Source organism: Suillus fuscotomentosus, assembly GCF_016647785.1.
Source record: "Suillus fuscotomentosus strain FC203 chromosome Unknown F5891scaffold_17, whole genome shotgun sequence".
NCBI lineage: Eukaryota > Fungi > Basidiomycota > Agaricomycetes > Boletales > Suillaceae > Suillus > Suillus fuscotomentosus.
The window spans coordinates 32,207-47,184 of NW_024539529.1; the positions used below are offsets into that span (position 1 = coordinate 32,207).

General features: G+C 48.3%; 4 protein-coding genes across 4 annotated transcripts; 1 reads left to right on the forward strand and 3 right to left on the reverse strand.

Annotated features, from left to right (window-relative positions):
• Window positions 1–357: 357 nt before the first annotated feature.
• F5891DRAFT_949028 (uncharacterized protein) lies at window positions 358–2,733 on the forward strand (the record flags this gene model as incomplete). Its single annotated transcript, XM_041374842.1, is given in 9 exon segments — window positions 358–544; window positions 599–697; window positions 758–867; window positions 921–1,306; window positions 1,321–1,413; window positions 1,733–1,980; window positions 2,034–2,132; window positions 2,187–2,296; window positions 2,350–2,733. The coding sequence occupies 9 exon segments, from the start codon at window positions 358–360 to the stop codon at window positions 2,731–2,733; spliced, it is 1,716 nt and encodes a 571-aa protein (XP_041227876.1).
• Window positions 2,346–5,623, reverse strand: F5891DRAFT_1216129 (cytosine-purine permease). Its single transcript, XM_041369313.1, has 12 exons — window positions 4,979–5,623; window positions 4,834–4,869; window positions 4,741–4,775; window positions 4,501–4,690; window positions 4,422–4,451; window positions 4,294–4,369; window positions 3,960–4,237; window positions 3,887–3,909; window positions 3,596–3,830; window positions 3,247–3,327; window positions 3,061–3,189; window positions 2,346–2,999 (listed from the first exon to the last, which is right to left on the reverse strand). Exons 1-12 carry the CDS (start codon window positions 5,129–5,131, stop codon window positions 2,799–2,801), a joined length of 1,467 nt encoding a protein of 488 aa, XP_041227877.1. The 5' UTR covers window positions 5,132–5,623; the 3' UTR covers window positions 2,346–2,798.
• Window positions 5,624–5,873: 250 nt separating this feature from the next.
• Window positions 5,874–8,655, reverse strand: F5891DRAFT_1186401 (uncharacterized protein; the record flags this gene model as incomplete). The annotated part of the gene is made up of 10 exons (XM_041366690.1): window positions 5,874–6,157; window positions 6,210–6,305; window positions 6,353–6,364; window positions 6,424–6,544; window positions 6,597–6,743; window positions 6,794–7,021; window positions 7,067–7,711; window positions 7,786–8,012; window positions 8,070–8,087; window positions 8,241–8,655. 10 exons carry the CDS (start codon window positions 8,653–8,655, stop codon window positions 5,874–5,876), a joined length of 2,193 nt encoding a protein of 730 aa, XP_041227878.1.
• A 1,794-nt stretch (window positions 8,656–10,449) lies between these two features.
• Window positions 10,450–12,196, reverse strand: F5891DRAFT_1023387 (uncharacterized protein). The gene is made up of 2 exons (XM_041361281.1): window positions 11,593–12,196; window positions 10,450–11,537 (listed from the first exon to the last, which is right to left on the reverse strand). Exons 1-2 carry the CDS (start codon window positions 12,021–12,023, stop codon window positions 10,784–10,786), a joined length of 1,185 nt encoding a protein of 394 aa, XP_041227879.1. The 5' UTR covers window positions 12,024–12,196; the 3' UTR covers window positions 10,450–10,783.
• Window positions 12,197–14,978: the final 2,782 nt, after the last annotated feature.

Below are 14,978 nucleotides of genomic sequence, written 5' to 3' on the forward strand. Positions count from 1 at the left end.
TAACAACAGCACCGAGTTCTTCAAATATGTTTCACCGATGAAAGCAGCTGGCCCGAGAAACACCGAACACTTCAGAGATTTTCGACAAGTTCCCAACCGTGATCCCAGAGTGTAAGTACACATTCTTTCAGGTCTCTGCTTATCTGTTGAAACATGTTATCGTACAGGCGATCATTGAAGTGAGGTCAAACTTCATATTTGCTGGCGTCAAACGTCGTCCGAAGGGGCCTGTTTCGCCATACACGGTGCCACCATGATCTCATCAGAATCGCACACAGCTGTAAACAACGGTATCGTTAAGTTACTACCCTCTACTACCGCAAGTCGTGGCACCAAGTTAGTTGCACGATCCTATTCATGGCCAAGTTCTATAATGAAATACCCGAATCTCTCATCGAATGGATCAAGAAACAGCACATGTTTTGGGTAGCTTCGGCTCCCCTGAGTCCTGACGGACATGTAAATCTCTCCCCCAAGGGCACAGCGGATAGTTTTCATGTCGTGAACTCTCGTCGAGTTTGGTATCAGGATTTGACCGGAAGCGGTGAGTATCACAGATCTATTTTTGCGCTAGTTAACCCAGAACTGTGCGAGTAAGGAGTGGAAACGATCTCTCATATCAGGGAGAATGGTCGCGTAACGATCCTGTTCAACGCCTTCGAAGGACCTCCCAGGATCTTGAGATTGTTCGGAACAGGTGCTCACAAGCCGAGGGTCGTTTGCTTTACTTCAATTACATTCTAACATCTGAGTGTAGGAACTGTATACGAATATGGCACAGAAGAGTACGAATCTCTTATTTCTCCTGAGACTCGGAAGCCGGGCTCCCGTGCAGCTATCGTCATCGATGTGTACCAGTGTCAAACGGTAGCCTATCTTTTATCTACTCGGGTGTCTTTCGATCTAACAGTTCCATCAAGACATGTGGATTCGCTGTTCCAATCTATGATTTCATTACACATCGCACCCAACTCCTCCGAATGGCTGATATCGAAGAGTCACGCAACCGCGTTTCGGGTACCGTATCCTCCCAAGAGACCGACAAGACGGGTATCAAAGCATATTGGGTACAAAAGAACTTGAGAAGCCTTGATGGTCTGCCTGGTCTGCTCGTGGCACCTGATTCCAAAGTGACGCCTGTCAATAATTTTAATAAGGAAAGTCAAAGACCGAAGTTGCGATACTCGTCTTCGAGAGAGGGAAGCTCCCAGAGTAGTGGTGCAAATGTAGCCATTGGTTTTGCCCTTGGTGCCTTGGTCGCTACTGCCATTCCTTACATCCTATCTGTTACCAGAAAGTTTGATATGTTCACCACCCGAGCTTAATACGTGCTCATATGCATAGTGCTCTTTACCTTTCGTGTGTGTACTCATTATTATGCTTCATTTGCTGCGTTGACACAACTGGCTTTGTGTACCTTTGACATTATTGAACCGTATCTTGTCCAGTCTAGTTATGCACGTTTTTGTGTTGCGAGATGGTAGACTCAAGGTGAAAAGTGGTTTGTCGCATTAACCTTTTGTCAGTCTGGTGCGTACGCATTTGTTTTGCTGAAACGCTAGTCAGCGACTAATTGACTCTCCCCACTCTCTAGTCCGATGTTCTAAAAGAATGGTAATAACTCCTTCTGTTTGATGTAATACTCAACGGCACGGTTGAAATTGACTCACCCCATGACCAGATAGTGTTATACTTAGGAGGTTATAATTAAGTCTTCTTAAACGCCGATCAGACCTAACCAGCGCACTACTTATACTTCGGTCGACTGGCACCAAGCTAGCCAGATAATTCCCATGGCCAAGTACTATGATGAAATACCTGAATCTCTCATTGAATGGGTCAGGAAACAGCACATGTTTTGGGTTGCTTCAGCTCCTCTTGGTCCTGGTGGACACGTCAATGTCTCCCCCAAGGGTACAGCGGATTGCTTCCATGTGGTGAACTCTCACCGAGTTTGGTACGAGGATTTGACTGGAAGTGGTGAGTGTTTCATTGTTGATTGATTTTCATCTTATTCAATTGTTGGGTTCAAGGTGTGGAGACTATATCTCATATCAGGGAGAATGGTCGCATAACGATTCTGTTTCACTCCTTTGAGGGACCTCCTAGGATCTTGAGGTTGTATGGGACAGGTGCATGATAACATTACTTCCCTTGTATCACTCACATTCTAACAACCAGTGCAGGGACTGTATACGAATATGGCACGCAAGAATATGAATCTCTTATTCCTCCTGAGACTCGTAAACCGGGGTCTCGTGCGGCTATCGTCATCGATGTATACCAGTGTCTAACGGTAGTATCTCCGATCTAACCTATTTCTGAAGTTGGGTCTAATCATTCCCCTAGTCATGTGGATACGCTGTTCCGATCTATGACTTTGTTACGCACCGCACTCAACTCCTTCGATCGTTCGACATAAAAGAGTCACATGACCGCGCTACTGTCTCCACAGAGATTAATCCGAAGGGCCTTAGAGCATATTGGATGCGACAGAACCTCTCAAGCGTGGATGGTCTTCCCGGTCTGCTTACAGCACCTGAGTCCAAAGCAACGTGCTCCAGCGTTTTTGACAAAGGTCCAAGACCGAAGTTGCACCGTTTGTCTTCCAGGGATGCGGGCGTCCTGGGTACCGGCGCGACTTTAGCGATTGGTTGTGCCATTGGTGCATTGGTAGCTACTGCTCTTCCTCGCATTCTTTCCGTCACTGGGAACTTTGGTACGCGAACCTGATGTGTGGCAATAGTATGAATACCATTTCGACGTGTGAAAACAAATGATGCCCGAAAAATTTTCTTCTATTTGTGGAAGCCATGGAGCCCCGATACAGTCTCAGGAGTCACGTTACCCTTGTCTAATTTCTCCACATCTTCGTCCGTAGAATCACAAGAGGCCGATGGCGGTATCACATCATCGGGTAATACAGCCTTCTCTACATATGTACCCCGAGCCGGGAACAGCGTCGAGAGGACGGAATAAACGATGAATGCTGACCAGAACTATCAAGAAAGGGGGGAAGTAACAGTGAGTCGCGCGGGTGAATGTAGATATTGCACGCACTCCAAATATCCACCCGATGGCAAATAAATTATGGATACCTCCAACGTTAATGGACGGGTTGATGGAGTGAACGAGCCCAGGCATAGCTGGTGCGATGCAAATCACGAGTGTTACCAAAGCACGCCAGTTCTGTCAACGAGCCTCAGTCACGTGTACAATCCGGGCTAGCCGGTGAAATGAACTCGCCACTCCAAATGTATAGCGGTATCGACCATAAACTTGGTACATCGCTGGGACGTCAATTCGACCTCGATGGATTAGCCAGTACTAATAGAACGTCAGTGTGCGCCGCCGATCACGATTGATTTACTTACATCGGCGATCATAATTCCAACGAATGGTCCGATGAAAATAGGTATAGCCACTCAGGAATGACAGAAACCCGGATGCTCTACAGATGAATGAGCAAAATAAGAGGACACTTACGTCGAGTCAACAAACTTTGCCAGAACTTCCCAAGGACAGAACGCCCATCCACCAATAAATGCACATATCACTTGACCGCGTCTTATGTTGATGTATTTCGGAGGCAGACCGTGAGGTCATTAGCAGCCACAAGGGCATTAGCGCTGATATTAGTTCCGATGGTCGTCAGCAGAAATGCGAACGAGGCAAAGAACGCCGCTGCTCGATTGTCCCATTGGTCAATCAGCTGTAGGGGATCCCACAGTGCCGAACCATAGAGAACAATTCCAGCACTCGTCACGGCCAGTCCAGCGAACGAACAAAGCGTGAATGCTACTGGAATAATGATAGCCTGTGAATATTGTCTGTTGTTTAATTCGGGTCAGGAATAATTCATCCACCCCGACCGAAACAAACTAACGCTCTCTCATGTGTGGCATACCGCTGTTTGAAGGTCAACACAATGTATTGAAGGATGTGATGTAGTCACAAACCGTAAAATCCGCTATATTGACCGCATATCCACAATAAAGACTCAGCGCACTATTGAGTGCCGTCAGCCAAGCCCAGGAAAGGTCAGAGCCTTGGACTGTAGCGTGCTGAGCAAATAGTCCGACTGAAGGAGGAACCTTGATGAACGCCCAAATGACCATAGCAAGCCAGGCAAATGGGACGATCACGCCCTTGACCATGAAGAGGTAACGGATTTTCTGGGGAGACAGCAGCATGAATGGAAATTGGAGGAGCCAGTAAAGAATGTAACACATCATGCCTGACCACATCGATTCGGATCAGTAAAGTACGCGCGCTCGAGCAATGAGCACTTGCCGACGCTGGTGGTGTTTGACGAGGCCGGTATGTGATTCGGGACATGGGCGATAGACGGCCATATGGCCTTCAGCATCTGAAAGATGACAGTGTTAAAATACGTCAATGTTCCATAGTAATTGATGTACCTGATAGATACATTCAGAACCGTTGTATGTCTGTTCATGTTTTGTTAGCAAAACCAGAGAGCATCACACGTTGCCCTACCTGAATTCCAAACCAGGACATGGCAATTATTCCTCGCGTAATAACAGGAAAGTAGCTGAACCAAAATCCGAAAGACGACCTGCTGAGGACCGAGAACGGAACCCTCAGGCGGGTACCGATAGTCCCGGTGAGAAGTATCGGAACAGCCGTTATACAGTACGCAACAACAATGGCAGGCAAAGCTTGTCTCCTGTGTTTAGAGTGTTAATCCTGCTCGAAATATAATAGGTGAAAACTCACCAGGAAAGACCAATAGCTAACATCGAGCTTGCGACCTGTCTGACATCAGTCGCAACCAGGTTGGCGCATCTTTTGTGAACTCGCCTCCCAGACAGCGATATTACTGGCATCGGAAAACCAATATGATACCTAGAAAACATCGGTGTAAATTTGAACTGCCCGGCAACTGGCCTGTGTCACGAACATAACTCCATGAACTTAGTACAAAAAAGACCAGTCAGATGTGTTGGGAAATCACAGCAAGGGATAACGCATACCTCCACGTTCGCAAGTGAAGAGGCGTAGGGTCCATATCACGATTGCTCCATCTATTATCTGTCGCAAACGCTGTATTCTCGAGCTCAAGCTCCCATGTCGAGAGCTTCAACCACTGTATGGGAGAAATGGTCATAAGGGCTAGCGACGATGGTATCTGAGACAGCCTATCTCTGAACAGGTATATACTGTGGACACTGGCATATATATGTGCAGAGATATTTGTGTCTCGATAAGAGCGCTTTGCATCACAAGGCGAGAGGTATTTTCGTTCATGAGAGGGATTAAAGTCCTTGTAAGAGTCGCTGGTGGGGGACAGACAAGGTATGCGTGCACTGACGCTAACATTGCAACAGTACTAGTTTTCCGATCGTCATGACCAAGGTTGGTAGGTTCTAGGCAGGGTCAAGAAACTACTGGGCCGCGGCCCCAAACGGAGTTTGTCAATGTTTGGACTTGAAGTGACGTGACAGGGAGCCGCGGTTGTCACGTAAGATAAGGAGGTCACGTTATAAGTTCATGACACCGCCAAGGATAATATGCAGATATCTGATAATGGTAGCTCTACCAGCATGAGTCTACGATACAAAGCGGTGCTGGGATAGTCGTCAAGTAAGCAATACAGGGCAAAAAAGACCGAGAGATTGCAGGGAGAGAGAGCAATGCAGGATTCCATAGCGAGTGTGGTAACTAGACATGAGAGAGGGGGCAAGATCGAGGATACACCGAAAACCCGAGAAATATGAAGTCGACTAGCGATCATCAAGAAACAGGGGAAGACGTTGAGGGAACAAGAAAATCATGAAGTCACGTCATGCTTAGGAGTAAGGTCCGGAACAAGTGGGTCGTGGTGCAATGAAGAAGCAGGCATCCGGGTATCACCGCAGAACGTTCAGCCTCTGGGCCAGTTTTTGAATCAAATCTTCATCAACGCCAAACTCCCGGGCAATGTCGTTGTATGGGCTGAGAGCAGGAACAGTACTGTGAGGGCTAGGAGCGGAGAGAGTGGCGTATGGACTAGGGACAAGGAGATCGTTGTCACGGATGAAGACGCCGCTGTCACTGCGGAAGTGCCCGCCCGGCAGTTGGAAAGCGGGAACAAACGGCGGAATAGAAGGCCTCACTAAGCTGGAAATCATCTGGGCTTGTTGTGGCGCAAAGGCTGCGGATGATGGCGCTTAGCATTAATTCCAAAAATATCAGCAAAACAATACCTTGACAAGTCACCGCAGCTTGAAGAAGTTCATCCAACAAATGAGATCCTTCCGTTATCGCATTCCCCACCCCTGTCATGAGAAGACCCAACGCCGCTACGGGATATTAGGCCACAGCTGGTCAAGTTATATGAGGAACTCACAATAAGTCAGATCTGTATGGAAATGACGTTAAGATACTACTTCAGGCATCGTTGGAATGGAGAACACGTACTAAACAAGTTATCTCGAAGGTTGTTGGTGCAGAATACTCGACCATCAACGTCGACCGGGAACTTGGATAGGATGCTGATGAGGAAATGGAAGGGAAGAGAGGGAACTTTCAGGAAATGCGACTATTAAAAAGCCTCAGCGAACAACATAACAAGTGAAACCATAATAACATACGCCAGGTGACTGCACAAGGTGCAACAAGGCCTTGAGTTCCGCGTCGGTGATGATGCCCAACTCGAGCGCCCCCCTAGCCTGATCATTCCTCAAGCCAGTGAAAGATAATCTAGAGCCCTCGAAACCGCCTTTCCATGTCGGGAACAGCTGCCAAATGTTGTCAGATTTATAGAGGCTTTAGATCACGAACGTCGTACAGAACGCATCAGCTCTTCCTGCGAGCTGCGAGTGACGGTGACCCCCCGCGCACGCTTGCCTTTGCCGAGGACAGAGTTTTGCACGCCACGCAAAGCAGCCCTCGCATACTCCTCCGTGCCAAGCTCGACAAATGCATGGCTGAGAGTTTTACCACGTGAATCCAATAGAACATGCACTCGGACGACAGGCTGCTTGAGCCAGGCAATGATAGCTGGCGGAGTTATATCCTGCGACAAATCAGATACGCCACAAAGCCGGAAGTATGGACCCACCCAAGGCACATTGTCAATCCGAAGGACCACATTGTCGACTCTTTGTTGCTTAGGGGCTGGGGTAAAGTTGGGAGGGGACAAATCCCGTTGAAAATGGACAGGGAGTTGGTCCATGGGTGGCACAAAAGCTACGGGCTCAAAGCTGGGTAACAGAGGTCTGTTGACTCTGCGAGGGCGTTGTTGCAAGGGAGAGGAACTCCTGTCTAGTGGAGTGAAAGGGGATAGGAAATTAAACTGCTGAGGTGAAGATGAGACCATGGAGCTGTCATCAAATGGCCGGCTTTGAAGTTGAAAATCTACGACAGACTCCTTGCAAACAGCACATTGCATGGCTTTTTCACCAACGATGTTGAGGGCACTTGTAAGGCATCCTGAACATAGAGGGTGTTCGCATGGCTTGAGGATTGCAAATCGACCGCCGTCACGACCGCAGACAGAGCAGGCTGTTGACGAGGTGACGGTGGCGTTCGATTGCATATTTGCTTGGAAAAACGACTCGCCGAAATGCTGTTGAACACACTCCGTAATCGTTGGAAGAACGGAACCGAAAAATGGGTCGTGCAAAGAGAAAGATTCAGCTGAAGGGAATGACTGAGGATAAGGTTCAAAAGTGTTCTCGTCGATGTCGAAGAGCTCGGTAGACATCTACATATAGAAAGCGGTGTACCGCATCAGCTGATCAATATATACGGATCAGCAAGAAGAAGTGAGTCACTGACCTGCCCAAATGAAGGCCGCCGTCGTGTGTGCGCGGGATCAGTCAAGCTTCCTTTGAATTTTAACTGGCTGACGTTTGTTGGTTTTGGTGGCGGTGTATTCAGCACTCCAAGAGCGCGGCGAGCAGGGGTTCTCAGAGCATATGGTGAAAGCGGGGCGCGAGGTGATGCTGTGCTGGAGATCGTCTGGGACCGCCGATGAATTGCAAAGAACGGCGGAGGGAGAAGTGCTATATAGGAAACTATCAATGGGTGTCGGAACGGAGCATTTTATGGCAGTGACAAACCTTCCTCGGTTACGAAACCTGTACAATTCATATCAGAATGAGTCAAATCGCTGGCTAAATGCGCATATATGCAGTTTTAGTCCACGGAGGAGCGAAATAGGACAGCAATGACAACCAAAATTTCATAATGTTGCGTGAGTAACATACAACAATTGACGGATGTATGCGCACCTTCATCATCACCATAATTAGAGTCGTCTACACTTGAGACTTTAATACCGTTGTCATTGGCACGCGAGCGCCAATTCTCAGCTATGTCCGCAAGACTCTTGTCCACAAAAATTGCATCATTTTCGGTCGAGGGAGACGCAGTATAACGTTTATTAAAGCTAGAAGCCGATCCTGGGGTGGTTATAGTTGAACTTGATGCAGTCGAGAATGAACGGAGGCTCAATGGTGTATATGGCGTAGAGTAGGTGCTTGCGGGGGTGACTGGCGATCGATACGAAGCCTTTTGAGGGCGGACTAAACGTTGGGGAGTCACTGGTGCCGCAAATAGCCGCTCTGATCGGTTCAGACGAGTACAAGCGGGTGAGGTGGGGGCAGAAGCGGGTACAATTGGAACTGAAAGCGAGTGCTTGTGCATAGTGGCTATTGGTATCCATGTAACCAATGCACAGTAAGAAGCAAGGAAACAAGGATAGTCGTTAAGAACAAACACCTTTGTTTGTCCAGGCTCGCAACAAAGGAGGCTATACACGAATGGAAGAAACGTCGAAAGTCTTGGTGGCCCAGAACAGGATGTCACGGTTGCCCCTTGCAACGACGGAGTCCAATATTTTCCTTAATGATATAAACCTTTTCTTGCTGGGAATCAAAGGCAGCTGGTAGATGATGATCGTGGTTGGGAAGAGAGAAGGAATTGATGGTGTCCCGACTCCCGAATGACGACCAAAGTGAAAATAACAAGCTGAACTCGAAAGAAACTAATGCAAGCCAAAGCGTGTGGGAACATGCCTTATGATGGGCGCGTCGCGTAACAAGTCACGTGCATTCTGACCTCTTTTCCCTGACGCCGCCATGCCCTTTCGAGATGGCTTGCGCGCAGATCAGCTCGCCACAGATTTCTGCGTGATCTTTAGCGCTGATTTATCTCTGATTTCAGCACCATCCCACGAAAAACGTCGTATTTTCGTTGTTCACTTTACCGTTGTCGCGGATGAACAAGAACGACTGTTGTTCTACTAACGGTCACCTTCATATGTGTCGCACATGCTTTGAAATACGCACTAGATTCCTGTTGGCACCGACTGGAAGACAAATCTATTGACACCTGTTCAAATCAAATCATACGTGAGTGTCCACAGTTCTCGAAAGCGTCTCTAAAGAAGTTCAATAAACTACAGACCAGTGCTTACTCACGGTTGTTGGAAAATAGATTTTGCCAGCCTCGCAGGTCATCGATCATCTTCGAACGATTTTCTCGAAGGAACGCTAAAACTTACCTCCAGCTGATGACCGATGCATTTGTAGCTGGCGTGCCCAGCCCTTACCGTATCGCCGCTTCAAATCATCATCCACTTCCAAGCACCAGAAAATTAGTCCGATGACAATGGAATGACCTGCAAAAAATGCGCAGGCCGCCACCGTATGTATATATTCGGGATGTTCAGTCATTCCTGTCGAGCGCAGTCGCAACACCATATTTTCCTACGCCTCATGTTAAAAGAATCTCCTGTGCGTACAAACGGAATTTCAGTATCCGACGGAAACGCCTCCTGACTGTGCTCCCCAGAGCCAAGCAGCCGTCGCCGTATGAACTGGAACGGTTGTCTCTGACCGTATCGGCACTGTGCACATTGGATGAAATGTCTTAGTCCGTTGAGCACGCAAGGTCCTTCCACACGGATCCCATCCTACATCTTGATCAACCGCCAGGTTGGTCAGTGCCGATCCCGTTGGTGATCAGGGCCTGCGATGGGTGCCGCAATTGATTCCTGGATTACCTTACTGTTAACGGATCTCTCGTCGCCGTCCATCTACAAGTTCGGATCGAACGGATAAGTCATCACTCGTCCCTGACAATCGTGAGTACGGGTCCAATTTGTCTGCCCCTGACTCATCCGACTCGCAGAATGACACATAAGGAATTAACACGAATGCAGTTGAGCTCCAGTGCATCGCAATCCTAAATTTTGGAGCTGTGTGCTATCGGCTCCATACGTAACCGTATATATGCATATTACGGAATCTTGTCAATTGGTGGCCTGTGACTGGACAATCGCCGGCGGTCGGCTGGCGCTTCTCAGCCCAGCCTTAACTTATACTCGATGAAGACTAGCTAGGGTCAAGCTTCGAATACTTCCTGTAGACCCTTCGCAGTGTCCGAGCCCGTCCTACAAGGGCCGATCCGCTACGTGCGGAAGCAGTAGAATTGAGCAATAGCATATATGGCGCGCATTTCAAGAGCGATGATGATATTCTAAGACTGAAAATTCTAGGTAAAGGTCTAGCTAAATATCAAGTATAGGTTGGTCTTCGGACATAAGGCTTTGACCAGATACGCAAAAGCAGGCAATCTAGCAAATATTTTTGCTCCCTTAGGCGGAGCTGGTATCTTTGGTATAAAGAGGCAGTACATCTAGCAAGTGAACAATAAGTGTACAATGAAATACCTGATTCGGCATGGGGGGATGGGTTGTTTTACAGGAGCCCGAGGAGGAAAAAAAGTCCAACAAAAAGATCCACACTATCCCAAAAAAAAACTACGCAGCTTACAAGCTCCAGACCCTTTGAGCGCCTTCACCAAAATCCAATTCCACGCTCTTGAGAGAATCCCATTGGTTTGAAGTGAGAAACTGTTCGATAGCATCCTGCCAATCCTCGAATTCATCAGATGCGCATTCGCGTGTGAACGTATCCTGAGCAGCACACATTGCCGCGTTGACGATAGTCATCCGCTTGATTTCACAAGCGGATAATACATTGAGCATGGGAAGAAGGTCATCCAAAGCGACTCGTTCGGCATCGACGTGAAAGTTTGTGAGAGTAGGTAGAGGGGAAATGATAGATTCATGCTCCGCGGCCATCCAGTCCTTTCCGAGGCAAGTAGACGGTTGGAATCCGCCAAAAGGAATTCCTGTTTTGAAGGACCGCAAAGCAGGACCGCAAGCCCGAAGCCATGCCAGACAGGCCTTGTTCTCTACTTGGCCATCCCTGTACATGCTTCCAGAGATTGACACACGCTCCAGCTGTGCAACTTTTCCCTGCACACACATGTTCTCATCGCAATCGATCCATACGTCCCTCAGCTCAAGTGACTTGAGAGTGGGAAGTTTTAGGAGGCTGGGAATGCAAAGCTCTCCTCCGAGGATAGGGTGCGAAGGGACGTCATGGTCGTTGAGGACTAACGGAACGCCCGGGGGAGAACAGTTGTCTACATGCAACGCTGAACGAGTGACGCGGGACAGTGTGAGATGAGTGAGGGATGACAAGGACGCAGCAAGGGAGACTGCAACACGCTCAGATCTGTGTGGGGGACCCATCAGACAAACGCTGTGCAATTAGCGTCACGGTGACTTACACAGGCGCAGTCTCTTCTTGACCCCAACAGCCAATCTCAAATTTCTCAACCGTTGCAAGAGTAGCAAACACAGGTGTGATTTTGGATGAATCAAGTGATGCCGCGAGCGAGAGCGATAGAGACCGCAGACGAGAACAGGTGGCAAGGATGGTTGCAAGGTCTTCTGTACAGTCAACTTCTTGTGCGACAGGATTCTCGCCGGGTTTTGTGCAGACGCTAAGACGCCTTATATGGGCCCCGTATCTGGCTGGTACGTGCATGGCGAATGATCTCAGAGCACTACGGGATGAAATTGTGACATCGGAAAAGATTTGAGGCGCGAGAAGACTATAGGAGGTTCGAGAGGTACGTGAAAGAGCACGGGTGTCCCGGGGAGGGAGGAAGCGAGCAACAGCCAAGTGGAGTTCAGTTGGGAGGTGGTTCCAAGTCATGATGAATGGATGGTGGGGAAGATGGAATGGAGTGAAGCCAGGGCTATTTGTAGTTTGATATCAGGTTGTAGATATTGACATGGTCTGCGGATCAAGTCAACAATTTGAAAGAACTAATCTCCATCTTTATCGGGAGGGAGTCGCTTGGTGTATTCACGTTCCATGGTACTCGGCTGAAGCCAGAACTTAGTGAACTTCTTTCCGAGATCAAAGGAGAAACCTCGATTTCCTAATTTAGACATCATTCCCACGATCAACTGCTTCTACCGCGGCGGGCTTGCTGTGCACAATACCACCCTTGTTTGTCGGCACAAGCACTAGCTACGGTAGTTGTCATCCTAGGACTCGTAGTCATTTCATTTTATATATATATCCGTTAATTCATACAAGTCTTATCGTGAGACCGAAGATCATCATCTACAGCATGGAGCTATAATTGTATCCGTGGCCACGACCCTAGTTGGTGATTTTAAACAGTGAGTAGTGGCGTCTGCTAAGTTTTGGAGGCGTTTAATTCATCACTTGCCTAGAGTTGGAATGGTAAGTGCTTATTGGATGACCATGGCTCCAACTCACATTACTAATTTCATGTGATTGGAGCCTTGGGCTATCTCCGTCTACTGGGCTGTACAGGCATAAACAATCACGTGCAGTCCGGGTCAATTTGTGGTCAAGGGTCGCCCCTGACTTCAGGCGGCCCTGCACAGGCTGGCGTCGCTTTGGATGCTGAAGCTACTAACATTTTGACCTGTCACCGGTCACCGCTGGGTTTTGCTGTCAGGTCTACGTCACTCTCCGTCACGCTAATTGTACCGAACCTGACTAAAATGGACTATTGGCCATCAGTATCAAAAGACGCATCAAGGGTCTTTTACAAGGTGCCCCAATCGCTCTCGTATATTGAATCCCCCGGATTGGCACTGCCTTTTTGTTTGGTCACTACGGTCTGAAATCATCGTAGGACCCCATGTCCGAAGTGCTTCGATACTGTCAGAATAGTGGCTGAGTGAGTGCTTCTCTCTACCCGGGTCCGGCGTTTGAGCTCTGGATTTTGGAAGAAATAATAATATTATCCACTTGGAGTTTCGTAACCAGGCGGTGGTGGCATGAGCACCCGTCAATAGTTACCCGAGATCGCGCTGGTGGACGTAGTAGCCAGAAAGATGCTGAGTAGTCCTCACCGTTGACTATGGGTCCGGCCTATGTATTGCCGCTATTGCTCTGGATCTTCCAGGCTAGGCCACGCTCCGGTTACTAGGGATATTTCTATTTCCTTGCTCCATTTCCTGATCCTCTAGAGGAGCGGGCGATTTTCCCCAAACGGAGTGGGCCACATTGGCCTCCTCAGGATCGACCAAAGAGGTCACACCATCGATGACAGATTACCATCAGGCCCTAGTAGTAGTCGATCCTGTATGCTGTATTTCCATAAACGCCGACTGACACGTTACATGACTTGGAATATAGCAAACGGTGCATTCTCCGATGGGCTCGACGCGCAAACTGACTTCCTGAATCAATTGAACGTTCCACACAGTTTCAGAGCCCTCGCGATTCGTCGTTGCTGTATAAATTCGCCGACAGTAACGCATCGTCATCTTTAGTAAATATTGATGATCACTTACTATGGTAAGATTAATACCTGTTTTGGGTGCCGTCGGGATGCCAATTGCACAGGTTCCCCAAAAGCACTTTCTACCAGTCACCGTGTCGTACGGAGTTGACCTTACCGTCGCAGTTCATGTAGCGTCGGTCACCGCTGATGCTGGGAGAATAATGTGACGCCGCCATGAAGCATTTACCAGTGGGTGCCTGATTTCGTCCTGTTAACGTGGCACCTGATCGATTATTCGAACACTCGCTTCGAAAAAAATTACTCGTGGAGTCGACTTCTAGAATTCGTACGAGCACGGACCCGGCACACCCGTCGCTCTTCCGTATAACGCATCGCCATCCTCGATCGAATACTAAAATTACCTCATTTGGGAAAGTCTTCTATTTCGCACCCCGCGTGTCAAGTTTCAAGATCATCATGATGTGAGTTCGAGTTCAGCCAATTGGCACATGGAACTCTGGCTCTTTCGTAATATCACCCATGCTAATCACATGTATGCAGAACAGGTTTCTGAATGGTCCCACATGAAGCAGCGCTGGCCAGGCGTCGAGGCACTGTTCAATTGGCTTCCGCGTGTTCGCTCGAACTTGACCCAGTGCCAACCTAGGCCTACGTTTCACGGACATCGTCGACTCCTACTCCCCGACTCGGACCCGTGCCTTCGTAGCGATTAATTGTCCGATTGCTTATCGATTAGTATCTGAATGCTGTGGAGCATCACCTCACCGATCATCTACTAACTCCGGTTGAAGATTACGACTTTTCACATGCACGTCCAATGCGTCTTCAGAGGCTATACAGATACGGACACCGCACTCGAGCGTAAACTGCGTGTCCATTTGACCGCTAGAGTTTGAGCGTTGAACGTTGACATGTCATTCATACCCGTCCTCGTAGATGGTGATACGCCGATGAGGTACTAGTCCACTATTGTCCATTTGATGCTGTAAATGCCCTCATTCTCGTCATTGCAACCGCACATCACCTTGATTGACTGTTCTTGTAAGCGAGGCGACGCCGAATTAAGGGCATAAAAGGAACTACACACACTCCGGATGCGTAGGATCAAGGTCGTCACGTCCACGCACTACTGCAAATAGACAACACACACAATGACAGTGAATCCTCAGTAGAGACCGGGCTTGAGTTGCCCAGTTTAGGTTTAGCTGCTCCTTGACGTGGCAACTCGATTCGCTCCCGAGTCCAATATAATTCTCCTATCTTGGCCGGTGTTGGACCTTACTTTCATACAGCACACGTAACTATTCATGTCCGTATTCTGAACAAGATGTGAGCATCAAAACATATTTTTCCAAGGACATGCACATCATCAGATTCAA

Excerpts from the sequence above, each read along its gene's own strand:
- F5891DRAFT_1216129 (XM_041369313.1), bottom strand. The coding sequence starts at position 5,131 with ATGACCATTTCTCCCATACAGTGGTTGAAGCTCTCGACATGGGAGCTT. Across the intron at positions 4,370-4,421 it reads GTTCTGAATGTATCTATCAG|ATGCTGAAGGCCATATGGCC; the intron begins GTACATCAATTA and ends GTCATCTTTCAG. Across the intron at positions 3,190-3,246 it reads ACCGCTATACATTTGGAGTG|AACTGGCGTGCTTTGGTAAC; the intron begins GCGAGTTCATTT and ends GCTCGTTGACAG.
- F5891DRAFT_1023387 (XM_041361281.1), bottom strand. The coding sequence starts at position 12,023 with ATGACTTGGAACCACCTCCCAACTGAACTCCACTTGGCTGTTGCTCGC. Across the intron at positions 11,538-11,592 it reads CAAGAAGAGACTGCGCCTGT|ATCTGAGCGTGTTGCAGTCT; the intron begins GTAAGTCACCGT and ends TCCCCCACACAG.